The 27,965-nt window shown below is 43.7% G+C and overlaps 1 protein-coding gene across 5 annotated transcripts in view; it reads right to left on the bottom strand.

Annotated features, from left to right (window-relative positions):
* The window catches only part of kmt2d (lysine methyltransferase 2D), a 126,926-nt gene that overhangs the window by 50,445 nt on the left and 48,516 nt on the right, over positions 1–27,965 (bottom strand). For 3 of the 5 annotated variants that reach the window (XM_062974026.1, XM_062974025.1, XM_062974028.1), the window contains 13 exons: positions 27,723–27,869; positions 27,515–27,631; positions 26,523–26,659; positions 23,992–24,175; positions 22,979–23,059; positions 21,468–21,584; positions 20,988–21,146; positions 13,615–13,702; positions 12,065–12,300; positions 11,060–11,133; positions 7,892–7,942; positions 4,437–6,182; positions 836–1,012 (listed from right to left, as the gene is read on the bottom strand). In XM_062974026.1, coding sequence (XP_062830096.1) covers positions 836–1,012; positions 4,437–6,182; positions 7,892–7,942; positions 11,060–11,133; positions 12,065–12,300; positions 13,615–13,702; positions 20,988–21,146; positions 21,468–21,584; positions 22,979–23,059; positions 23,992–24,175; positions 26,523–26,659; positions 27,515–27,631; positions 27,723–27,869 — 3,314 coding nt within the window. The remainder of the gene's footprint in view (positions 1–835; positions 1,013–4,436; positions 6,183–7,891; positions 7,943–11,059; positions 11,134–12,064; positions 12,301–13,614; positions 13,703–20,987; positions 21,147–21,467; positions 21,585–22,978; positions 23,060–23,991; positions 24,176–26,522; positions 26,660–27,514; positions 27,632–27,722; positions 27,870–27,965) is intronic. The other 2 variants (XM_062974027.1, XM_062974029.1) reach the window with 2 other exon arrangements.

Raw genomic sequence — 27,965 nt, 5'->3', positions numbered from 1 at the left:
CGGCCAACAGTTTGCCTGGCTTGGCTTGGCTGCTGCTTGGAAAGAGTCAAGCTGATCTTCCCTTCTCAAGGATTGCATCACAGGGTCCTGTGATGATTTGTACAGGGTTGATGAAATGAGCAGCAGCTGAGTTCAGTGAATAAATAAGGAGTCTGGGAGAGATAGCTCTTTGGTAACAGATAACATCATACCATTGTATTCGTGACATAGATTCTAGCCATTACCCCAGTTTAGATCTATGGACCCTAACCTTGTTCCTGCAATCATGTTTTGAATTCTGCTGTTCCTATGATCTTGTCTTGGACCTTGGAAACCTGGAATCTGAATCTTGGACTACCTGCCTGGCTGTGACTTATGGAATTGGTCTTTACTTTGACCCTTGACTATCTGCCTTGGACCTGTTACTCTTGAACTCTGGAACATTTTTCTAGGTCAACTCTTGGCACCTGACCTTAGGACTGCAAACCTGGCTACGGTTTGTTCTTGTTCCTGAACTGGTTTAATAATATTATTGGTGTTAATTTGGCTTTCTAACCTTGATTTGTGTTAACACAGCTGTGTGCTGTGCCAGACCTTTGAAAAACTCACGGTATTTAAAAGGTATACTCTCTCTCAACCTCAGATGAAGGCAAATGCAAACCCCCCTCAGAACCAATCTAGCCAAGAAAACCCTGTGACAGATTCACATAAAGGTCACCATAAGTCGATACAACTTGAAGGTACGCAACAACGAAGCATTCAGCTTCCTCGGGATATGCTTAATTATTGATTCTATGTAAGATGCTAGTTCCGAGGTCACAGAGAAGACACAACTGGGAACTAATCATCCCCATACCTGAGTTGATGGATATGGGGTCATGCTCCGATTCATTTGCTCAAAGCCTTGTCCGCTAGTCTCAGGGTTCCATGATGTCTGGGCATTGGTAGCTGCAGCTGCTGCACTTTCTTTTTCTTGTCTCAAGTTGTTCCTTTGGATCTGTTGGCGGATGAGCAATTCACGGAGTCTCTGGCGCTAGCCGGTGAGATAATCAAAGAGAAAAGGCACACAGTGTGATGATACTCTGAATTTTGACATCCTTGAAGGACACTTCAGCTTTCATGTATGAATAAAGTCTTTTGTTGTTCTTAGAAACCACTTTTCCTTCCCATATTTCTTCCTACTCAACATGAGCAGGCATACACACACAAAAATAAAATAACCCAGAAGAAGTAGAAACAGAAGAACAAAGAACAGAAGATTAAAGTCAATCTTACTGCAAACAATGTGAATCAATGTATAAACCAGCACATCCCTTTGCTGGTGACCTGACCAAAAACACAGGGCTAGCTAGCTAGTACTAAAAAGATCACCTGCAATTTGCAGTATGATTAAAAGTAGCCTACCTGTTAATGCTGTTAATGTAAAAAAATGACAGAAATCTTGGAGCACTCTGTACAATTACTGTATATACTAGTGTATGGCAACCTAACAGACCTTGGTTAACTTATGTATGTCACAGTGTAAGTACCTAATTTCCATTGCGGCATTACTTCTTGCCAGTGGCATCACTAGGGAACTACAGGGGTATGTAGAGTAATAATAATAATAATAATAATAACTTTATTTATACCCCCGCCACCATCTCCCTGCGGGGACTCGGGGCGGCTTACATGAGGCAACGGTCCAAACAACATAAGGACAAAATATAAACAACACAGTACAAATCACAATATAAAAAAGATAAAACAGTAATATAATATATCAATTAAAACAACAATACAGGATAAAAAATTACATTTAAAACACATAAATGGTAAGACTGTGATAAATACAGGATAGATTATTAAAAACCCTCTGGGGCTGATTAATTAATGACTGTATCTCCAAAGGCCTGCCAAAACATCCAAGTCTTCAGTTGTTTCCTGAAGGAAGATAGAGAGGGAGGCATCCTAATCTCCCTGGGGAGGGAGTTCCAGAGTTGGGGAGCCACGGCCGAGAAGGCCCTCTCTCTCGTCCCCACCAAACGCAGTTGTGAGGAGAGCGGAAGTGAGAGGAGGGCCTCCCCGGAAGATCTCAGCGATCATAGGGGACGACGCGGTCACAAAGATAGGCAGGTCCCAAACCGTTTAGAGCTTTATAGGTAATAACCTGCACCTTGAATTGGGCCCGGAATATTATCGGCAGCCAGTGGAGCTGCTTGAACAGGGGGGTTGACCGCTTCCTGTAAGCAGCTCCGGTTAGTAACCTAGCTGCCAACCGTTGTACCAACTGCAGTTTCCAGACCGTATTCAAGGGCAGCCCCACGTACAGCGTGTTACAGTAATCCATCCTTGAGGTAACCAGAGTATGGACCACAATGGTCAAGTCAGACTTCTCGAGGTACGGTCGCAGTTGGCGCACTAACTTTAGCTGTGCAAAGGCCCTCCTGGCCACCGCTGACACCTGAGCATCAAGTGACAGCAATGAGTCCAGGAGGGCCCCCAAGCTGCGGACCTGCGCCTTCAGGGGGAGTGCAAGCCCGTCAAGCACAGGTAGCCACCCTATACCCCGATCAGCCTTACGACTGACCTGGAGGACCTCTGTCTTGTCAGGATTGAGCTTCAGCTTGTTGGCCCTCATCCAACCCATTACAGCAGCCAGGCACTGGTCTAAGATCCGAGGGGCTTCCTTGGAGGTAGGTGGAAAAGAGTAGTAGAGTTGAGTGTCATCTGCATAGAGATGGCACCGAACTCCAAAACTCCGGATGACCTCTCCCAGAGGAGGTAATAACAAAACAATTGCCACTGTTGCAACCTCCAGAATCCCTCAACCCATGTGAGACACATCATGTCACTCCTGTGGCATCATGCCACAACCTATAGGTTGCACTTTCCCTTATGGGGTGCTCAGACAGGTGTGGTGGATTTACACATAAGCAAGCAAGTGGAAGTTCTTTCTCCACCCCTTCCCTTTGTTCGGGGCATCTCCAAGAGTATGTATTACTGCTGTTAGGCCACAGCTACTGTCCCTTCTTCAGCCAATAAGGCTCTGTGCTCTCAGCCTCCTTCTAGCTCTTTCTCTAGTGATGGTGGGGCAGTCCTCTCATTTGGCTCTTGTGATGCCATAGGGCTGATTAGGAGCCACTGCTGCTATGAATGTGGCCACTATCAGCCATCAGGTCCCACAGAGATATATTGCAAGCCAGGAGCCAGAGAAGAAGAGTGCACCATGTCAGAATCACTGAAGGAGCTGGAAAAGGAGTGCAAGTGCATGGCATTTGACAAGGGAGTGACAGGAGATGACCTTACTAGAGTGCCAGGAGTGGGAGACAAGCTATCCTCCCCCTCCTGCCTTTCCTGCTGTTGTTTTGCTCTTCTTCTTTAGAAAGCTAATTCTTGACTCATCTTGGGAGGGTTCTGTTATTTATTTATTTATTGGTTGGCTGTTACATGCTTTGCCTACTCATGGTGCTGGCTGGCAGATTAAGCAGAGTAATTGACTGTGGAAAGAGAGGGACAGAGAAAGGCAGACTCACTAACTCATTCACTGTGGGAGAGCCACTTCCATTGTGCGCGTTTGTTATTTCCTCTTTTCTCATCCAATCTCCTGTGTGTCCCCCCCCCCCCCCACTTCCTCTGCCTCCCACACAAGTTCTCTTCATTCTTCTCGCACCCATTTCCACTTCCCTAAGGCTTACCATCCTCTTCCAACTCTGCCCAAGCCTACCTCCCTCTCCTGTCTGCTCATCAAACCATATGGGGCCAGGTAATCTGAATAAGGCACCTCAGATGCCAGGAGAAGCTGAGGTTCCTTCACCTCAGAGGATCTATCTCTTTTCATCATGTCCCATATTTGCACCTCATCACCCCCTCTCTCCACCTGCTCCACTTTCTTCCATCCTTCCCTTCTCCATGTGTTCAACTGCACACATAACCATTACAAGTCAGAAGCAGCCTTGTCTCCTTTGCCTTTTTGGCCACCCTGCAAGCAAGCTTCTTTTAAAATGTCAAGATTGTCATAACATAACCTACCTTCCAAACTTTCTCCATGTAGATAATATGGACAGATTACATTCATATTCAGTGACTGAACATTTTCTTATTTCAGGACACAAAAGAGCAATGCCCTTTCAAGACACACATTCATATGCATACATGATGTGTTCCAGTCCTATGGAGATTTGCTTTGGGATTTTTGGCTGCCTTGTTTCAGTCCCTTGTATTTCCCTAGTCTGAAGGAATCTTTAGTGAAATATCCCCATGCCCTACCTCTGATTTTGTTTGGATCCTACTCTAGATGGCTCTAACATCCAGGTAGGCATCTAATCCAGTCTAATCCAGTTAGCAGAAGTTTATGGCATTTCTGTTCTAAGATTCCAAATGTTGTATGTAGTTCCTTGGAGGCCTGTGTATCACCACTTAAATATTAATAAGGACCCAACCCCTTTTTACAATAAATGTGACAGTTATAAGCTTACCTGCCGCTGTTTCTCCATCTCTGTTTGTGTGGTGTTACTGCTGATAGCTCCATCCTGGCTGGCTGGCAGTTCTTGCAGCTCTCTATTTGGGGGTCCTACTCCTCCCTCGTCCCTCTTGTCACCCTGTGGCATCATGCCTGTTCGTGGCAGGTAGGACAAGTTGCTATCTTGCTGAGGAGGTGGTTGCTGGGGAAGAACTGATGGAGGTCGGAGTGGGGAAATGTTGTAGGAGTCCTGGGTGCCCTTGCTGGGACCTAAAGGACTCCCAACTTGATGGAACCCTGGTGAGGAGACATAGCTTGTGCTTTGGGGCTTGCCAGAAGCAAAATGGTTGTTTACTCCATGGGAAGGAGAGCTCTTGATTGGCTCATTGGGAGGGAAGGTGAAGCGAATCTGGGACTGAGCATTTGGGAAGACACTGGCACCAGGGGAGCGGGCAAACTGAGGCTGCTGGCTGGCTTTGGGATGGGGCTCAGCAGAGGGGGGCCCTGTGGGAAAATTTCCCACAGCAAGAGTACTGTGAGAGATAGGCATTTGCTTGAAGCCAGTGTCTGACATCTGAGGCCGAGGGGGTTTATGCAGAGGGGCAAAGGGATCACGGGACTGTGGCCGTGAAGGAGGACGAGAGTAGGGATCTGGAGACTGAAAGCGAGGAGTGACAGGGGATTGGCAGAAGGCTTCATTGGAGAGTGGCCGGGGAGTGAGAGGTGACTGAGAGCTGGACTGGGATTGAGGACTGGCAGGGATCCGCGAAAAGGGGTCTGAAGGCAGTGAGCGAGGAGGCAGAGGACAACAGCTTTCTGACGCCAGGGCCTGAGGCCTGGGTGTTAGGGGAGGCTGAGCATAGGGGTCTGAATAAGGTGACCGACTATAGAGATCAGCTTGACTGGGGGGAGACGCAGCCACAGGGTGAGGATCTGGGGGCCGATGTCCCAATCCTGGGCTCTGGGGCTCCACCTGAGATGGCCGTGGGATGAGTGGGGCCTTGAAAACATTGGGGGCCTTCATTTCAGTGGAGTGGGGAGCACCGGAGGAGGAGTCACTATAGCTGCAGCCATAGCTGGGCGAGCACATCCCATGTCCAGAATCTTCCTTTTTGATGTCCAGTACTTTCTTCTGCTCCCCAAATGGTGGGGGTGAAAGCAGGAGCCCCGCTCGTTGTGGGCTTCCAGGCACAGACAAGTTTTCAAAGGATCCACTGGGGCAGCGGGGCTTGAGGAAGGGGTCAGGCGTGGAAGGCTGATGCCTTGGAGTCCCTGGAGGGGTAGCCTGAAATTCTCCAAGCTGCGGGGTTGGACGAGAATTCAATAGGAGTGGGGATTGTCCAGATGAGGAGCAGGAAGAGGAAGAAGAAGAGGCAGAGGAAAAGCTGGCTGGCACTGTTGGACTCTGGCCCACCAAGGAAGGAGAGGGGAAACCTGGATCTGGTGGGGGGCAGGCAGAGGCCACGCTGTAGGGCTCGTGCAAAGGCACTTGCGCTGGGGGTTGGGCACTGGTGGCAGAAGAGGGAAGCTTGAGGAAGAGCTCACTGGGAGACTCTACACCTGAGCCACTTGGCAGAGATGCAGCATTGTTGACATAGATGGGCTGTCCTGGTGCTGTGGCAGCAGGAAGAGGAGGTGGAGGTGGCTGGGTGGTACCAGGCAGCGTCCCCTGCTGGGGTGGAATCCGCAGGTGCAGGGCAGGACGATCTGGCCTTCGCAGCACCTCAACTTTGGTTTGCTTGTTGATCTGGCTCTCAGCTTGCTGTGAAAAAGAGCACAAGAAGCATGACATCAAATACAATGGTAATATTTTAACATATACATTCATGCACATTCACAAACACTGATAACAGAACACGTTGGATACATATAACTGCAATTCTTCAAGTGGTCATTTGTGAACTGATACATGTGGGTCAGTCCATCCGTGCCTATGATGAGATGTTCAGAAGTTTCTAGAATAATAATAATTCTGCCCTCTCTCCCACACACATATAAGTCACACATTCCCGCCAAAACCCAGTTCCAAGTCTCCCACTGGGAGATCTGAGGAAAGGAATACCACGAAGGGGGGGGGGGGGGTTGTGTAAGTTCACAGATGACCACTCAAATAATAAGTTGCAGATGGACAATCTCTTCTTCTTTCTGGTTTCTGTGACTCACACATGTGAAGTAGCACACTAAACTCACTAAGGATAGTGGATCATGTTGGGACCAATGACAGAATCACAGTATCAAATGCCACATTGTACAGTTCCAGGAAAGGAAATCCACCTTGTCATTTGCAAGGATAGGAATGGTGGATCCAGCCTGAGAAATATCTATTCACTGGCTCTACAAAAAGAGATTATGTTTTCTAGGAGAACAGATTAAGATCACAAAATGCCACGGGCTTAAAGGAGCATGCCTGAAACAGAGTGAAGACCAAGCACGGACTCTATATAGGTAACAGCCCTCCATTAGCTTCTCTATTTGTATGTGCTGATCAAGAGGGGGCTCCTGGCATCTTAATGGAGATAACCAACAGGAAGACCTTTAGTGAAAATTATGAGAGATCTTTAGGTTGCAGAGGCATAAGAAAATGAAGCACACATTTGAATGAATTGTCTTATGTAAGATCCTCAATTTGCAAAAAAACACAGAAAGGTGTGCTCTTAGATGCATAGGAGTGCTTCATTGACTGCAAGCTATTGATATCACTTGTTTAATATCATCTATTAAATCCAATGTGAGTGGGTGATGAAACCATGAGGTCAGCTGTTAGGTGACACCAACTAACAAATTTCACCACAAATGAGAATCAATGTACTCTGGTCCAACTCCAATTAAAATTTTATAGGAATGCCAATTGTTCCCAAACTAGAAGATATGAAAATTCTTTTTGCACCAGTGAAATGGGCTCACCCATTTCAATCTGGCTGCAGTTTCATTCCACAAATATTTCATTACTATTTTAACTGCAAAATTTTAAATCCTACAAAACAGATTTGCCTTTTTGTTTGTTACTAAGAATTTTCATTAAGACCTACATAGAATTGCCAGTACAAATCCAAACCAGGTAAACGGAAAATTGACCAGTCAATTCAGGTGAGTTCTAATGGGTCTAACTAGCTGGGACTGGTAACTGGATTTAGGACAAATACTGTGCAAGCTAACCTGATAATATAGGAAATAATGCTTGAGGAAACCTTCGGAGCTGAGGAAATGCAGAATGAATGAAGAGCAACACAACAGCGTTACCAGTGGTCAGAGAGCAATACATCAGAATAAGCAGAACCAAGGTAATGTTAATGAAATGAACAAATGTAACGTAAGTGTATTTCCCTACTGAGTTTAGGAAAAAGAACTTTGTTTTTCTTGGAGCAGTATCCACAGAGTCCTAACCACTATTGTCTAGCTTTCCAGCTGAATATTCCTGCCCTGTTCTCAGCCTGTATTGTCCACTACTGGCTTCTCCACTGCCTTACTTACCTTCTGCACCTTGTTGATGCGGTGGGCTGCACGGTTATCTTTGGCCTTTTGCTACATAGAAAAAATTAAAGTGAAAGAGGATCATGAAAGTTCAGAAAATAAAAAGATTGTCCCGAACCAAATCAAACTCGAACCTTTCCATATCAATGAACCAGTCATTTCTTATCAGGATGTTTTTTTTAAAAAAATCTTCTATAGCAGGATTGGACAAAATGCCACTTATGGGCCCCCAATTTCAGCAAAGACTCCAAAAATACCTGAACACAATTTTGAGCACTTAGATTTGCTAAAAATGCCCCCCCCCCCCCCACAAACCTGGTTATTTTAAGTTCAGTAGGGATAATCTTTAAAACTGGAAGTTTTCCCCCATGCCCATGGGGGCCATTAGGGACCTCAGCCCCTGTAGTTGACTTCCCTATATCAATGTGAATTCATTCACCAAATGGGATTCCTTATGCAGCAAAAATAGCATTTTCCATCATGATGAGGAAGGTAACTGCAGGCAATAGAAAACTTCAAGGCTTGCCAAAGTACAAACAAAAGTTGTCAGAGAGAGAGAGGCAGGAAGAAGAAAACTTCAAACCTATTGAGGTCTGAGTGTATTCAGGGGCTATGAGATGCTGCAAGACATTTGGGAGTTAATGAAGTTACTGTATTCCACACTCCAATATTTTCCTGCATTTTCTGCCTGTAATATGACAACGATCAAGCCGAGTATAGATACAAAGTGAACAAATGTAATGATTGATTACCTGTAACTGTGTTTCTTCGAGTGGTGATCTGTGAAATTTGCACATATGTTATTACCTGAGACTGTGCAGTCAGATTGGAATCTTCTATAAAGCTTTACCCAGCTGCAAGCCTCTGGGAGCAGAATTTTGCTTCCTGGAGGCAGACGGTTTCGTGTAGGCATTAGAACTGAACTTGTTAGAGGTCAAGATAAAGGGTCTATGATAGGAGCCCGAGAGCTGCCATCTTGTCTTGTGAGGGCAAGAGGTCTGGGCAGGGAACCCAAATTTCTATCTGTTTGACACATTTTCTGTGCATGTTTCAAGTTTGTGTCCACTTCAGGATTAAGCAGCCCATCATCATGCATTGGTAATTCCTCCGCAATAGTACACCTCTCTTCCGAGAGGCCCGAGGAGCGCAGCCTGGCATGTCTGTGGATGGAAGTTGCTGTGGCAAATTGTCTACCAGCTGAATCCACTGTGTGCTTTGGCAGGTCTTCCTGTAGCTTGGCCAATGTTGTCACTTCAGGCTGAAAGGCTTTAGCTCCCCCCGAAGAAGGTGGTTGAGGTAGGGGGCAATTTCAGAACAAAGCAACATCTGATAGGCTGCCATATATGCCCCATAGTGGGCAAGGTGAGTAACTAAGCCTGATAAAACATGCACCTTTCCCCCCATAAAGGCAATCTTCTTGCTTTCCTTATAAGATAGAGTTGACAAGGGCTTTTTAGACCTGCGGGGTTGGGTAATGTCCACCACCGAGTTATGCTTTGATGGGTGGGCCACCCACTTGGCAGAGGTGAGGTCGATGCGATAGAGAGTCTATTCACTTGGAATCAGCCTCGGGTTCGTCTCCTCAAGCAGGATGAAGCAGATCCTGAATCCCAGGACTGCCCCCTCAAATTCGAGGGGGAAGGTCTCCAGGAGCGGTGAGAGTGGGGGAGAAGCGAGCAGCCATGGGACCGTCTCCCTGGTTGCTCAATGACAGCTGGTGCTCCCATGAATGGTGTTGATGGGGGTAGCCAGATCAGGGGGGAGTCAGAGTCAACATCGAGCACCACTACCGGGTGAGGTTTGATTGAGCTGAGAAGAAATTGGACCTTGGTGCAGTTCCACAGGAGAGGCCCTAGAGGGCACCGCTGAAGTAGAGGCCTGAGAGGCCATAGAGGTGGAAGTGAGGGCCATAGTGGGGGCTACCATTTGAGTGGAAGGAATGGGGTATTGTTCCTGCCCTGGAGCAGGAGGCCCAAGATAATAGTAGTGTCTCTGGGAGGAACACTGCCAGAGCCTACCCTGATCTGGAGATGGGTAAAAATCCTCAGTAGGCCCTCTCCCTATAGAGGGATGGGGACCTGTGCCACCTTGCGCCGAATTGGCGCGAAGACCTCCACTCATATGGGGTGCCTCGGGATTGTCACCTCGAACAAGATGAAGAGGATCGTGAATCCCGGGACCCCACCCTCGTGCATGCTGGCCTCTCCCAGGGGTGAGGCAGGCAGCTGTGCGGGAAGCCTGTCCTGCACCAAAGGAGCAACCACGTTTAATGGAGGTAGGTTCTTCAAGATGGTGGCCTGGGAGGCAGCCGTCTTTGCCTTCTTCCGCCTTCCCAGCCCTTTGGCCTTTTGTGAGGCTTTTGATATGGCGCCATGATGCAAGGGTGCCTTAGATTGTTCAGAGCTCGTCCTGGCCAGGAGGAGGACGTCTTCAACATCAGTCCCTCCTGCGAGTGGAGAAGGCTCAGAAATGGCCTGATCTTCAGTAAGAGCGGGGGAGGGGGGTTGCTCAAATAAAGTGGACTTCAACCGTGAATCTCTGTTTGCATGCCTGGGGGGGGGGGGGGGGGGGGTTTAAACCTGGCAAGATTGCATTTGGTGGCATTCCTCCAGGCAAAGGCGGCACACATACAAAGAAGATGGGTATGCCCATCTGTGTCAGGCAACTTCCCCTTGCACAAGGAATATTTCTTGAACAAAGTAGTAGATGCCATACCGGTAAAAATCAATCAAACTCAGGCAAAAGAGTGGTCACAGTCCAGCCCAGGTCAAGGATACAAAAATCACACTAATAGTCTGAGTCAAATCAAAAGGCAATCCAGAGAGACCTAATCAATGCTACAGAAAGATTTCCTAGCTGCTGCAAGAGCGGCAGATTAAAGGAACTGAGGCAGTAATCCCTCCCACTGACTATATACTATATGGGGAGAGTGGGCAGGGCTTCAGCCAAAATGCATCAAAGCTTTCTAGAAGATTCTGATATGACTGCACAGGCACAGGAAAAAACATATGTGCGATTTCATAGACACCACGATGAAGAAGCATATACACACACACACGCAAATAAGTACTCAGGTGACTTAAGGCAATTAGGAGAAAAGCAACTCTTCGACGTTTGTCACAGAAACGATCATACTTAAAAAATCACATTTACTCATGCTACTCTTACCAAGTAAGGGGCTTTGTCTGGAGCTGGCACCTTTCTCCAAAGCTTCATGATCTGCTTGCAACGGCTAGACCAGTCTGTGAGAAGACATGAATGCGGTTAAATACACAGCAACACAATTTCACCTAATTCATCAAATGTGAAATTAATTTCCTTGACTGTAGGGGAGGCCCACAATCAAATCCCTGTTGAGTATAAAACATATCTTCTCGTGGCCTACCATGCCCAAAGGATGGTTGTGAGGCAGAAGTAGGAACAAATCTTTAAATTCTGCCAGTGACAGAGGACATTTAATGATAGATATCAACAGGTGTGTCCTGGTGGTGTGCATGGAATTAGGTGTGTGGTAGTGGACATGGTGGATGTAGATACTTGTGGGTGGGTGCAACTCTCTATATGCACACATCAAAAGCATCACTTCCTTCTCCAGAGAAAACAAAAAAAAAATCATTACATCAACATTTTTGTTGGTGTCTGGGTTTTTTGGGATGTTTCTGGGGTTATCTGGGACATCAATTCAGAAAATGTCACTGGATAGACTGTATCTGTTCCAGTTTCTTAGATATGGTTGTCAAGATTTTCTATGGGTGAGCAGTTGATGATTGGCAGATAGCATATATTCTATATGTCAAAAATTAGAATTGATAGGGGGAAACTGGTACCACTTATTGAATCAGTTGGTCAAATATACCCATAAACAGGGCTAACATTTGAGGCTTCAAAATGTGTGTTGGGCAGTGCTATTCATTCCCTCAGCAAGTCTGACAACCCCATCAGACCACACTCTGAGAAGGAACACGCCTATTAGCCTTCTCTGACCTTGTGCCCTCCATATCTGCTGGGATTATAGTTTACTAGTGGAAAGCAGGTCACCTGCATTGGAGAATATCTGTTTCCCACCATACCAAACATGTAGTGAACAAACATCTATTCTGGAGAGTTCACAGATGACAACTCAGGAAATGGCTGTGGGAATGGAGAGTGGGGACAAGGAAACAAACAACTCACCCGGGTAATCCTGCTTGAGATTGGGGAAGTTCATGTTAGCATAGAGTACAGGTGAAATGGTGGACATCTCTCCCAGTTCCTCATCCTTCTCCCAGCGTTGCAGGCTCCGTTGGTTATACGACAGCCCGTCACTTTCCCCCTCCGTGGTGGGGGTAGTGGGCGTGGAAGCAGCAGAGCTGCTGGCCCAAGGGCTCTCTGGCTCACACTGGTCAGGGCTGAAGAATCCACTGCGCTCCCTATGTGGGGACAATGGAAGGAAATGATTGAGTTATGTAGAAGGCAGTAGCTGTTGAATATATTTTAGTATTTAAAGCACCAACCTAGCCTAGTATAGTGAGGCAGCTCCCTCAAGTGGCAATAGAGAGTACTGGAGAGAAAAGGTGTGCTAAGTAGCCTCCCCTACTGTTGTAGTTCAGCCTGAGCCCGAGATTGGGCCCATTCAGCCAGTAATTGTCCCTGCACCTGCTTTGCCAGAGGACTCACAGGTTGGGCCTGACATTCAGCCAGACTTTGGGCCTAAAATGCAGCCAGAGTCTGTTCCGGTGGATTCTGGGACCACAGACAGAATGCTTGCAAGCAGACATTCTGAACCACATTCCTCTCCGCAGACAAGACCAGTTCACCAGCTGCAAGATGGACATTCTAGTTTAGAGGAAGATAATGTGTTTGACAGGAGGGAGGTGATCACTCATTGAAGAAAGGAGTGCAAATGTTTACGAAGGAGTAAACAACTGCTTTTGAAGCGCGCTAATGAGTAGTTTTCTCATGAGAGAAATAGTCTTCCCATGGAAGGGAGACCTTGAGTTTTTCTTAAATGCCTGGGCCTTTCTCTGCACGGCAGAGGTGTCAATTTTGCAATTCAAGTGAGAAAGATCTTTGCTCCATGTTCTTGTATGTCCTGCATACAGGAACTTTTTGATTAAAGTTCCTGACTTGTTTCTGCCTTTGAATCCAGTTGAATACTCCTGTGACTTTGCCGTGTGTATTTCTAATACCTTGGATTATACTGGAGATTGATCCTGCACTCTAGCCTTGTTTACCTTGGATTATATTGGAGATTGATCCTGCATTCTAGCCTTGTTTCCTGTGGTTTCCAGATTGTTTCATGTCTTGGAATTGAATCCTGTTTGGACTATTCTTGATACTTCTCATGAGACTAAGTTCGAGTTCTGCTTTGGACTATAACATTTGAGCGACTTTCTTGGACTCTTGCTTATAGACTTTCAAGTACACTACTCTTGTGGATTTAACCCATTCTATTGACTCTGAACTTTATTTGCTTGTGCTTGGTTATAATCTTCAATAAACAGCTTGATTGCTTACATTCTGGGTTCCAGTGTGGTTTCAAGGTGCCTATGCAGCCTAGGGGTGCAACACCTACACACATTAAACTAGCCTGCTGCCATCATGCGCACTGTCCCATCAATAGTTCTGAAGTAAACTTCAGTCACCAGTCCATTTTTTTGCCCATGGAATGGGACAAGGCACCATATTCTCCTTTGCCTTAGGCACCAGATGAGTGGAAAAGGATGCCACTGCAGCTGACTTACCTGCTGTCAAGAAATGGGGACTGGCAAACTCCAGAGTAGGTCTCTATGGGCACAGCTGGTTGCAGTGGCCCAAGGGAAACACCACCACCTACAAAAACAAAAAAACCAATGTCACAGAACTTGAAATCAAGAGACTTTCCTTCCCTACACACACACCTACATACCATTCTAACATTCTAAATGGGGACTTTGCGGGCTCGAGAGGCAAAAACTAATACAGGTTTGCAAAGGCACAGAAGTTTAACCACTATTTTTAATGCAAGGAAGATCCAAAAAAAAAAAAAGCAAGGGGAACAGGGAATTCAATAAAAATCAAAAAGGTAAAAGGAACATTGGAGCTTGAGAAACTCAACAAGAAAAAAGACTGTTCTGGGCACTGCTGGGGGAAGAACTAATGAGGTAAGAAGGCAGAGAAGTAAGACTCCATAGTTGTTGTTTTTTTTTTAATTTGATGACATCAGCACTTTATCTAACTGTTCTAGGTAATACCTGGGTAAAAGCCACTTTGTGTGGATTTCTCATCTTTCCATTCCAAAGAACCTCTCTCCCCTTCTCTCCCAAAATCATTAAAAAGTCCCCCAACTCATGCAATGTTTCCTTAGCTGATTACATGGAGATGGGCTCTTATTTGTCCTATACAATTTGAGACGTTACTATTTATTAGTCAGCACTAAAGAAAACCTTTCTCTCGGCAGTCCTAACCAAAATTTAGAATTGAGTGGAATCTAGACAGTCAGGGTGTAGAAGTAGGCCTAGACCCCTAAATGCAGAATAATGGAGTTGATTTTTCAACTTAAAAGGACAGGAAACATAGGTGAGTGTAATGTCCATTCCCTTGACAGCTAACTTCTCAAAGAATACTTGCACCTTCACACATAAACAAACATGGCTACATCTAATCCAAACACACAATAAATAAAAAATCCAAAGTAAAGAACAAGTTCTGCCTCCAGCATTAATGCAGAAGAAGTGAACATCTACACATAACTAAGGTACAATGACTAAACCCACCTTTAAAAGCTTCCTGTGTCTGTCATTATTTCTGAAAAGATTGACTTAGTTTACAGAATCTCCATGTAAGCTCACAACCACACCAGGAAGAACAAACAAAGGTACATCCTTTGAGGATGCCTGCCATAGATGTGAGCAAAACGTCAAGAGAGAATACCTCTGGAACATGGCCATACATCCCGGAAAACACACAACAACCCAACACAGAGACAGTTGCTTGCTCAGCAGGCTAAACAGTTGGAAACATGAACTCAGAACTCCTACATTTGAACCCCAACATCCTATTCACTGCTCTCATTCTTAACATATTCACACGATGGTATTGTGTCACAGGAATATTCTAAAAATTCCTCTCTACCTAAAGGTCTAAGAATTCAAAATTATGTCCTAATTTTCCTCTGAAAACATAGGGATGCATCTGTGTATGATTCTTTCACAGTTAAGAACTACCAAAACCAAACAAGGGAGACAACTGCATCTATATCAATTCATTATATACACAGTGGATGCACTGATGGGGTGTTAATATCAAGCCCAGCAGACATATCTCTTTCTGCCAAAGTGTCCTCATACCACTTTATATGACTAGAGATCTTCCATGTACATGGCAATCTTGGCCCAATTTTACAAGGTCATGCAACATTATTTTGAAGTTCTTATCAGGCAGCATTTCTTCTTAAACTTAGTGCAGTAAAGTCCAGGGAACTGCTGCAAGATCACTATTGTTTCCAGTTGCATATGACAATAATCCTTCTCCATCTTTAAAAAGTGCTGCCCGAGTTTATTTTTTTCTTCTTTCCTTCCCACCTTTTGTTCTTTTGATGTGTTACCATTGATTTTTAGAAATTGCATGTAGGCAGGGACTATATTTTTGAAAAAGCATGTAGGGACTATATTGATTTGTTGGTGATATACAAAGTGCTCTCTCCTTGTCGGATCATCACCTTGTTGTGGCAAGTGGCATGGTGTGTTCCAATGAACCTATGAGCAAAGCCACCGGGAGTCATGTACTCCCAGCAGGGTCACCCATGGTGGCAAGGTCATAGGGGAGGAACCTGACAAAGAAAGATTTGAAGACCTCAACAGCAAACCAAGAGGATGACAACATGTTACATATTACAACAGCTGTGAAGGTAAATGAAAGCTGCAACAACAGGCCACCGTCATCATGTTAACTATGCCATTGTATTAGAATCTATTTCTATGAAGACTGTGCGTTGGTTACTGTGCACCAATCTCCACACATAAAACAAATTCATGCACAGTCATCTCCCAAGCAAACCAAAACCAGCAAAAATCCCATGGTGATTGGCGACTGGGGCACAACTGTGAAATATGGAAGCCCTTAGCACATGGGCAGTGGATATAGATTTGGTTGTTCCAACTTAAGGTCTGAGGCAGATCAGCAGCTGTATCTACGTCTGAGCACCCTTATTTAGGATCTACTCTGGTCACCCCATACAGGAAGGAGGCTAGAAAGGGTGCCCTAAATTTTGCCTTCCTTATTTCTCCCTGACTGGACTGCTGCATCCAGAGAGGTCACCACCTTGCAGTCAAAAAGGACAAATGAACTTTGGAGTGTGGAACATACAGACACTGTCAGGTAACACAGACAATGAATGTCCTGAACATAGGATTGTTATAATTGCAAGGGAACTGAGACATTTTAACATAGATATAGCAGCACTCCAAGAGACCTGAAGAGCAGGACAATTGAAGGACGAAAAAGAAGGCTACACTTTCTTTTGGAAGGAACTACCTGAACAAGAACGACAAATACACAAGTCAGCTTTGCTATCATAAACAACTTGGTGAAGCATCTGTCTGAAGCACTCACTGGCATTAGCAAATGTCTCTATTCCCCCTGAACTAATCACACCAAAAACCAGCAGGCAACTATAGTAAGCGTTTATGAACCAACACAAGTTACTGATGAAGATGTCAAAGGAAAAATTCTTCTGCCAGCTGGATACCATCCCATCTGAGATATCAAAGGTCAAAATTATCCTCCTGGTGGCCAGGGACTATAGGGAAAGAAGGAATTGGAAGCAGCAATCTGAATGACATCCTACTCTTGACCAAATGTGCAGAACACAACCTTATCATCACCAACACACTCCTCGGCTAGAAAAATAAGTTTATGATACAATGGAAGCACTCCCGATCAAAGCATTAGTATCTCTTAGACTATATAATATAGTAATATAATATATTAGAGATCATATATACTAGAGACCACTGTGATGTACTTCTTAGAAGAGAAGCGCTGATGGAGAGACCACCGATTAATTTGTTCCATGAGGACCATCAAGAGTACTCCCAAATGTAGACTCCAAGTAAGAAAGATATGGTGGGAAATGAACACCCAAGCCCTTCAAGAGCCCTCTTAATGTGCCCTTCTCTAAACAACACTTAAGAATTATCTACCCATAGAATACCCTGAAAATGATGAGGAACACTGGAATGAACTGAAGACCTCTATTTTTACGGCCTGTGAATACACCAAACTAGGAAACATTTGATGAGAATGATAACGAGAGCCAACATATAATCCATAACAAAAGGAAAGCCTTCCAAATATTTAATGTTTCTTGATGACAGCTTAATATCATGGGGCCCACCAATACATGCATTCCAAGGCTATTGGTTACAAATGACTCCAAATAAAAAATATCCCCATAGTCCAAAAGAAAAGTCTGGGAACACTGTAAAATCCAGTTTCTTTTGTGATAAACAGCCACATATGCAGAATACAAGGTTCCAAGGTGCAATTTTTCCTGCAGGATTTTAAATCTGTCTTATTTAAAGACAGATTTAATATTTGGCCAATATTTAAGTGCCAGTCGAGTGACACATCAGAGCAATGCCTCATTTATCTGAGTACCTTTAAAGGGCATTCTCAAGCCTAGTGAAAGGAACAAAGTGATTATTAAATATTCCTTTGGCCAAAGTACGGCTTTAAAATTACATTTGGAAATAAATCACTTTTCTGGGCTCCAATCCTATTTTTAACCAAGAATAAGTAGCACTTCCTTCGGACTGGATATGTAATATTGCACTTTTCCTTATTTAATACACATAAATTGTGCACCTTTCACAGTTTAACACTCCTGGTAATGATCAGCGTCATGACTATTGCTACTGGTATTCTTAAAAAATAAATAACCCATATACCTGCTTCTCACAATGTTTAAATTGCTAATCTGAATGTGAATGACTAAGATGATTTACAGAGAAACAGAACAGAGAGGAACAGTAAATTGGATCCCTTGCCAATTAGACTCATTGGGACTTGGAGCCTCCACAAGAATGGAGGGGGGGGTGAGATTAAGATGATCCGCCCTAGGAAGCTTATAGATCTCAATGGATTCTGATGATTCTTGAGGAGTTTGTGGTTGCCTTTGCAGATGATCCTGTTGAAGCCATGATGATCTCAAGAACAGGGAAACACTAAATATGGTGGCCAACGTGGAGTAAAGCCAAGTGCGCACCTTATTTTACAAGAGTTGGCAATATGATGAAATCACTAGGATCAGCAATGGCAGAAAACCTGGGGTAAGTCTATCTGAGCAAGGGCCAGAGTCTCCTGGAAGAACTACTGGAAAGAGATCACTGTGTCATCCAGCACACCTGTCCCAAGTAGTCTTTTGTGCTCTGCCACACAACAGCAGCATGTAGAACACTTGACAGCCTACTGTAAAGATTTTGCACAACACATAAAAGTCACCCAAATCTCCTCCAACCTGGATGCTGTGGTTCATACACATGTAGGGATGAAATATTGGCTTCTGTATTGGGTACAATTCAGTTTCTGCCACCTCTGGGGAAACATATCTAATTCTTCCCTGGTGGGGAGCTTCATAAGCTTCAATCTGTTGCTTTGTGAGTTGAGCTAACTTTTCAGCGAGGTCCCCCCAGCCTTTTCCAAGCTTCACAGCTGAAGTAAAAATGACTGTATCCTGGATAATACGTACTACCAATCCTTGGCAATTCAGTTTCAGAAGAACAACTGAGAGCTCATAAAAGAAACGCCTCGTACTTCTGTTCCCATGACAAACTTCCTTTAGCTTCTTCACAACATAAGCAACTTTTTATGGCAAAGAGGTATCCTGCTTGTTGATTTTAATGATTGTTTTTATTGATGTTGATGTTTTTTACTGGGATAATTGTTTTATTGCTTTGTTACTGTTTTGTTTGTTTTATCGGGCCTGGCCCCATGTAAGCCGCCCCGAGTCCCTTCGGGGAGATGGGGCGGGGTATAAAAATAAAGTTATTATTCTAAAGTTATTATATCAACCGTGTCGCTAAGAAAAAGATCTACGCTGGTACAAATGCTGCGGTTCAAAGAAGGACCAGAGAACTCAAGAACATGTGGTGGACAAAAAAGGCTAAAAAAATCCAACACTTTGCAGATGTCCATGACACACAGCAATTCTTTAAAGCCATAAATCATGGCATATACCCTCTACATTCAGCAGATGGAATCAAACTTCTAAAGGACAAAAAATCCATTACACTAGTTTACTCTGCGGTTCCAACGTAGCAAAAAAGGGTTTATCACAAATCCTGCAAAAACAAACCAGCACTGCCTAGTTTGGAGGAAGACAGCAAAGACATCAACCAATACAAAAATGCCAGCAGACTTGATGGGCTATCTGCTAAAATCTTTAAAGAAAGAGGGCCTGAGCTGACACAACTCCATAATCTTACTGAAAAAGTGTGTGTGATCAAGAAGATCCCAGCAGACTCAAAGACGCAATTATCATTGCCCTTTTCAAAAAGGGAGAAAGAACAGACTGTGGAAACTATCAAGGTATCACCCTTTTAATTCCCACCAGAAAAATCCTCACAAGAATTCTTACAAACCATCTATTTCAGAAAACAGCCTCCCTGAATCCCAGAATAGTTTCTGCCCCTCCAGAGAAACAGTGAACATGATTTTCACTTCACAACATCTCCAAGAAAAATGCAGGAAACAAAACCAGCCCTTTATACATGGCATTCATCAACCTTGCAAAGGACTTCAACACTGTGAATCCTAATGGTCTCTCGATCATCCTCTTAAAAACTGAATGCCCTGATAAATTTGTGAATATCCTGTGGCTCCTCCACAAGAACAACATTCTTGGATAGCAACGCTCCCAGAATGACCCATTTAAGGTGGGATCAGGTGTCAAACAGAGATGTGTAATTGCCCCAACCTTATTTTCCATCTTCATAGTTATTATTCGACACTTTGTTGATGAGAATCTCCTCACCGGGGTAGAAATCACCTATCACAGTTGGCAATCTCTTTAGCAGGCTGAAAGCCAAAGTCACAACTTCTGTTATAGAACTTCAATTTGCTGACGCTAATGTACTCTGTGCTCTTTCAGAAGAAAAGCTATAAAGCACTTTAAATGCCTTCGCAGAAGCATTTGAAAAGCTGGGCCTCTCACTGACCATTTCCACTATGCAGTAGCTACCTCCACAAAAATCAACTTCAACGCCAAAATACAACACTGATTTCTGCTAGTGAGCCATTTTTTCAAATGAAGCAAGACAGTGTTTGAGGATTGGGACATTTGTAGGGGCAACAAAATACTTTTTTTATAAAGCTATTGTCCTTCCAACTCTATTGTAGGCCTGTGAAACATGAGCCATCTACAAACATCATTCTCAACTTCTGGAAAGATTCCATCAGCGTTGCCTTTGAAAAATCCTGCAAATCTCTTGGGAAGTCAGGTGGACAAATGCCAGAATTCTGGAAGAAGCAAAGACCACCAGCACTGAGGTGATGCTTCTCCCCTATGAAACTAGGCACGTTGTCCAAATGTCCGATCACTGGGTCCCAAGCAGTTACATTACTCTCAGCTCAAGAATGGAAAACGAAATGTCAGTAGACAGCAAAAGAAATTTAAAGATGAGCTTAAAGCTAAACTTAAAAACTGTGTCATAAACACAGAGCACTGGGAAGCCCTAGCCCTTGAGCATTCTAACTGGAGGTTAGCTGTTACCAACAGTGCTGTGGAATTTGAAGAGACATGAATGGAGGGCAAAAGGAAGAAACGGGCCAAGAGGAAGATGCATCAAGCCAACCCCTATTAGGATTGCCTTCCATCTGGAAATCAATGTCCTCACTGTGAAAAAATACGTGGATCCAGAATAGGTCTCCACAGTCACTTACGGACCCACCAGCAAGACTCTACCTATTGGAAGACAATCATGCTCGGCCACAAGGGATCGCCTATGATGACAAACTACTCTGGGAGTCTCTTTCTGATTTTCACCAAAGGCTCAGATGTCAAACCATCTGATGGGTGTAGGGAAAAGAGAGGTGGTGGGAAAGGACTTCCTTTACTGTCTCACTACTAATGGCTCACCTGGCAGAAATGGTCTTTGGGTAAGATGTGCACGGTTTGGGTCACGAATACCCCCAGCCTCAGCTTCTGACCCAACACAATGCTGCTGCTCTCGCTCTGTGGACCCCAAGACATCTTTGAAGAGTTGCTGAACATCCTTGCTCTCCATTTTGGGTAACTCTGTTGGTAAGGAGGAAAGCCACAGTGGAACCTCAAGTGCTTAAATTCACTGAGAAAAAACCTCAGCAATGTAAGGAATCCTCTGCTGGTCTCCAATAAGGGGGCAGGCAGATTCACAAAAGTGGGGAGCAAGGAATGAGAAAGCAAAAAGGCAATGGATACAGCAGTACCCATGCTTGCCAACATCTACCCCTGAGTCTGGAGCCGAGGGAGGGGGAAACCAGGAGGGTCCTGGTTCCCATCTCCCCTGCTCTCCCCAAGGACAGGTACTTTCAGGGAGATGAAAGGGGTGGTAGGGTCTATTCAAAGGGCCCGCCTGACCTTCAGTGGGGATTTTGTCAAGGTCGGAGCTGAGCACCCCCTCCCCCAGGGGTGTGGCTGCATTCTCGGCACCTGTGGGGTCTGTAGAGGTCTTGGGCACCATCTGTTCCTCTGTGCCTGTGGGAGCAAAGACACCAGAGCCTGTCAGGGCAGCGAGATCCCAAATGTGAGCCCTCCCTCGATCCTCACATCTTTTAATATCCCACAAATGCATCAGGAAGGGCTACTGGTTCCTCCAAAATTAAGGAAATTACCTCCTCCCTTCCATGGAAGAGGATATGTGGAAGCAAGTCACCCCTTTCTAATGCAGGGAATAGGCAATTGCCAAACTCTGTATTGTTTTTACCACTGTTCAATGCTTTTAGTCTCCTTCAGAGACAAAAGCACTACGTATATAAATAAATATCATTGTCATCTCAAAATTTACAGCCCGAAGTCCCCCGACACTTCCCCAAAGACCTGCCACTCAAAGAAAAGTTCCCAAAACTTTTGGACCAATTATCAAGTGACTTCCCACCTAAAAACCATGCCAAACTTCCCCAAACAGTTTGTAAACACAACATTTGTCTCTCTCCAGCCCCCATAAATTCTTTTTTACTATAACGCAACTGAAAAAAGCAACCATAATAAATAAGACCACATTTTCACTGCACTTGGGCATGCCAGAGTGACACATTTGGGATGAGGTCACAAGGGTAAAAATTTGCCTCTTCACAGTTGTACACTCCATTCTAATGTGAAAAGGCTGTTTTCAGAATGTTGTTCTTTATTTGATGAACCAATCTGGACACAGCATATTATTTGAGAAAACAGAAATGCTGGATCACCCTAACAACCACCATGTCAGACTACACAGAGAAGCCATTGAAATCCACAAGCATGTGGACAATTTCAACTGAAAGGAAGAAACCATGAAAATGAACAAAATCTGCCTACCAATATTTTAAAAACTCTAAAATCAAGACAGTAAATAAAGAACAACACTCTGAAAACAGGGAAATTCCAGACATGAAACAATCAGGGCCAGCGAACACCTCCCAACAAAGGATTCCTTCAAGCAGGAAGCAGTCAGGCTTTGAATCTGCAAGTCCATTAAATGCTAATCAAGGTGATCAATTGCAACATTCTCACTTGCCTCAAGCAGACAAGAGTTCTTTCTCCCACATTGGACTTTTCACAGATATGTAAACCTCACTTGCCTAGTTTGCAACAGACCTCACAACCTCTGAGAATGCCTGCCATAGACATGGGCGAAACGTCAGGAGAGAATGCTTCTGGAACATGGCTATACAGTCCGAAAAACTTACAGCGTGGCAATATAAAACATATTTTACTGGTTTCCTCAAGCTGTTTCCAGTATAATGCTGTGCATATCTGCTTAGAGCTTTGGTGTGTCTGGGACATGTCACAAAATTAAGTAGGTAAAAGATTTCAACCAGGACAGAAATGCCGCACACAGCTTGGGGGGTCATCCCACAGCTCTTGTTCTCTTTAAATGCTCTCATACCCACCGGTATTCTCAATCTTGGCATCAGCTGTTTTCAAGTTGTTTTCTGGAGCTGTTGCCTCTCTGCTGTCAACACATTCATCCCCTAGATAAGAAGAGAGAAACAAGGAAAAGGTGAGCATCAACCAGCAGCCTGGCTTTTGCCCCTAACTAGCCCTGTTGAAGTGCAATCAAGAACTGGGTTTGATTTGGAGTTCTTCAATAGAAAGTACCACTTGGAAGTGAAGAAATGCTTCAGAATTGAAAGTATCCCATCTATAGCATTATCACTCTCTCTCTCACCCACCTGTTACATAAAATACATGTAATTCCTTTGCAGTACTATGTCTGAGTATACACCATCCATGTAAAGCAAGTGACCTAGAACAGCCCACAAAGGTATAAAAGTCACCATTAGCTTATGCTACAGTATAGCATGCTAAAACTTCTCTATGGGTGCCTAGAAGGTTCATAGTGTTTTGGAGAAAGACCCATTTGTCAGGGGTGCTTCAATCGTGAGTTCCTACACATTAGGGGATTGGATTGGATGGCTCCTTGTTGTCTTTTCCAACTGCAGGATTCTAGGATTCTATTCTTCTATACTTCCATTTTCTGTTTTACAATTTGGCCACTACTCTTCATCATGGGTTTGTATGACAGACACCAAAAGGAATCCATTGGGACATAGGAAATGAATGTTTTAACTAACCAATAAAACACTCAAAGTACGTTCCTCTTCTCTGACCTATCCTCACCAGTCCACTTCTCCTTCTTTCCTTGGGACTGAAAGCGTATTTTACCTGGACAAAGTTCCTTCAAAATCCAAAGAGACTTGCTCCCAAGCTACCTTGTAAATGTATTCAGTATGCAGCTGTGCCTGAACCAAGACCAAATGCCCTTTTCCACTGTATGCCAGGATTCCCTTTCCCTTCTGCTCCTTAGGATCCAAGTTTGAGCCAGAATCAACCCACACATCTCCTATAGATGTCTACTTCACCTCCCACCCAATGGCCTTTCTGGGTCTAGCTACCTGCTTACCTTTGGGCTGAACAGAAGTTTCTTTTCCATCCGCCAGCCCTTTGGGAAACAAGCTAGAATCCATCTTGGGCCTGGGAGCCCCCTGGCCAATGGGAGGGTGGGCAGTGCCATCCCCACCTACACCACCGGCTGCCAGCAAGGCCTTTCTGCTTAGGTCCAGCAATGCTTTCCCAAAAAAGGCTTCCTGTTAAGGGGTTGTGGGGAAAGAAGAAAAGATAATTAACTCTTGTGGGTGTTCTGGAAGATCAACCTCAATCTGAGAGCACTTATTTTGATGCAAACCACTACAGTCCCAAGTTACCTGCTTTACCTGCCCCCTGAACTCAGGCTTCTGTTCCCACTCCCTCATGCCTGCATTGCATTCCACTCAGGCTTATGAATACCCATCTTCTATTTTATTAATAGATCTTACCATGCTTCAGCTTCCAGCAATTCTGTATTTCCCCAACCAAGAACTAAGCCATCACCCTTGCTACTACTATCACCAGTGACGCCTCTATGTCCCATCTATGACTCCCCCATCTCCCCCTTCCCACTTTGGATGCACAGCTGCTGAAAGAACTGAAGAAAGAGGGTTCTACCAACTTGTGTGCAGGAGCATGCCTTCTGCAGCCCTCTAAGCTAGCTTAGAGTAAATATAGAAAAATGTTACTGACAGAAGACTCAATAATAACTTCAATTATAATGAAAAGGAAATCCCCCCCCCCCCCATTAAAAAATACAGTGGATACAAATTAAGGGATCTTTTAAAGATAAAATAGGGGATTGGATAAATGTTGGAATGAAGAAGGAAACTATGATGGAGGAATTTAGTGAAATAAAATTATCATGATTCCATTGTATACAATTAGAACAATGGTTTAAGAATTGGTTAAAAACAACAGAAATGGAAGTAAACTTATTCAATTTGAGCAAATAGTACAAAATGAAAGTGATATGGAAGAACATAAAATCTGAAAAGAATAACTAGTAAAATGTATAAGATAACAGTGGAAACTAAGAGGAAAAAACAAAGAACAATATTGTGCGATTTCACAGTTGACCGCAAGGGAGAAGATTTAGGAATTAAAAAAAGTGATATAGAATGGACACAACTATGGGACATTTTTAAAAATTGTCAATACGTATTAAAGAAAATTATTACAAATTAGTATGGAAAAGATACTTAACACTAATAAAAAATAGCCAATATTAACAAAATCTAGTCAAAAAACTGCTGGAAGGGAATGCAAAGAAGTAGGAACCTATGTACATATCTGGTGGCATTGTAAATATATAAGTAAGTTCTGGGAGGAAGTATTTAGAGAAATAGATATTATGAATATAAAAATGGAAAGAAGTCATTGCATAATACTAAACAGTTGAAAAGAAGAAGAAAAAGACACAATATCCAACTTATTAACAGTAGCAAGACTACTTATAGCAAGAAATTGGAAAGGGAAAATAAATATACAAATTGAAGAGTGGTATAAGGAATTATGGAAATTGGCAATAAATGATAAATTGTCATGTAGGCTAAAATTTAAAAGAGGAATATGGAAAAAATAACTTTAATGAAGTCTGGTGGACATTTATTGAAAGAGGGTTAAATAAGAGATATGGAAAATTGCCTCCACAAGAGAAAATGAAATTTTGAACTGAGGATATAAAAAGAAGTGGCTTGGCAGGAAGGGAGGACTGAGGTGAATGTTGGGAAAATATATAAGAACGAAATTACAGTAGAATCTCACTTATCCAACATAAACGGGCCGGCAGAACATTGGATAAGCAAAAATGTTGGATAATAAGGAGAGATTAAGAAAAAGCCTATTAAACATAAAATTACATTATGATTTTACAAATTAAGCACCAAAACATCATGTTTTACAAGAAATTGACAGAAAAAGCAGTTCAATACACAGTAATATTATGTAGTAATTATTGTATTTACGAATTTAGCACCAAAACATTGCAACATTTACTACAAAAACATTGACTACTAAAAGGCAGACTGTGTTGGATAATACAGAACATTGGATAAGTGAAGCTTGGATAAGTGAGACTCTACTGTAATAGAAGAAATGACATTACCTTATGGATATTAGATGTCTAATGTATTAAAAATGTATCGTGAAGGTATTGACTTATTTTAAATAAAAATTTAAGCTAGCTTTCCATGGGTTCCCCAAAACCCACACATGCTGGACTATAAACCCTAACTGGAACCCCCAATGGCGTAGTGGATTAAAGCCTTGTGACTTGAAGGTTGGGTTGCTGATCTGAAAGCTGCCAGGTTCGAATCCCACCTGGGGAGAGCGCAGATGAGCTCCCTCTATTAGCTCCAGCTCCATGCGAGGACATGAGAGAAGCCTCCCACAAGGATGATAAAAACATTAAAACATCTAGGCGTCCCCTGGGCAACATCCTTGCAGATGACCAATTCTCTCACACCAGAAATGACTTTCAGTTTCTCAAGTTGCTCCTGACACACAAAAAAAATCCTCTCCACCCAAAATGAAAACTCCAGAAAGCTGTACTGTTACTATACTCACTTGAAGGTACGCAGGGAACATGTCCTCCAGCTTGCTCTTCTTCCTGCCCCGCCGTTTCTTCTTCTCATCCCCCTCAACTACTCCCTGCTCAGTGATGGGCTCTGCAGGGACTTCAGTAGATTGGGTGGGTTGAGCCCCTGAAGAATTGAAATTATAAAGATAATATTAGTGTATCTTGCTTCAAGAGTAAGACTGGGATCCCTGAATATACAGCATGGGATCTGTAATCTGCATTTAGTCACACAGTCTTTCAAATTTAGGGAGGATGGGGAAACTATGCAAGATCCAAGATGGCCAGGATCACTCTAGAGAACTAATGGAAGCTCTATAGGTATTGGGGGAGATGGTGCCTCATTTCAATTATATCCAATGAATGGAAAATCAATTAAGTCTTTTCCACTATTACTTTTCCATCGCACTTTCTGCTACCTCACTGCATTGACTAAAAATTTGAAAATTTGAGAAGCTGGGTCTTTGAGTCAGAATTAGATACAGCAATTAAAGAGATGCAACATATTTGAATAATACAATTCTGACTTCAGGTTAAATGCAGAGTGTTTCCAAGTGGAGAAATACACTGTACACAGAAATACAAACTGTTTTTTAAAAAGAAAAAAAGAAAAAAAGAAAAACTACAATCCCTTGATGTTATGGTATGGAATATTCTAGAGCACAGAAAAGCAACATACAGGTTATATGCATGATCCTCCACATCCTACCAAAATGTTTTCTGAAGAACAAGATAGAATTTCAACATCTCAAGCTTTCCAGGAGTAGTAAACCTCTTTTAAAACAAGCCCTACACCCTGTTTCACTCCACAATGATTATTTCAAAATGATCGCTGATGTGGATTGGATAATTGCAATTTTATCAGGAGTGGGATCATCCCACAGCAGGTTCTAAGTAACAAAAAGTGGTCCCTGGAAATTATCCTAGCGGAAAAGTTGCAACCCAGTCCAACCAGGAGAGACTCCAAAATCTGGTCACGTACCCTCTTCTTGGTGCCCTTCAGCACCTGTCACTTCACGGGAAGCTTCAGCCATGGCTGCTGAGCCCTTTTTCAAGCGTGTATGTGACTTCCGCTGCCGTACCATGAACCCCCCAATCCCTGTCCAAGAGAGAGAGGAGAGAGATAAGTCAGTGAGAAAGACAGAAGCACCAAACCCTATCAGGGCCTGGCCTTAGCAAAGAGCTCTCACCTGGGCGGTATGGCTTCCGCTTCCGCTTCTTGACCTCCTCAGCATCCTCCAGCAGCCCCTTCCCCAAATCTGGGTCAGCAGCAGCTTCCCTTTCTGGAGTAGCGGGAGCTTCTAATTTGATCTCGCACTCCATATGTTCTACACTGACTGCAGGGGGGTGCCAATAATGAAAACACTCTTTTAAAACAAGTATAATAAAGGCAACATATTGCTGTGAGTATAGGACATTATTTTTCAATGTAT

The sequence above is a fragment of the Anolis carolinensis genome, chromosome 2, assembly GCF_035594765.1.
Source record: "Anolis carolinensis isolate JA03-04 chromosome 2, rAnoCar3.1.pri, whole genome shotgun sequence".
Lineage (NCBI taxonomy): Eukaryota > Metazoa > Chordata > Lepidosauria > Squamata > Dactyloidae > Anolis > Anolis carolinensis.
Note: the sequence above shows the minus strand (reverse complement) of the source record. Positions and strands in the feature narration are given on the sequence as shown.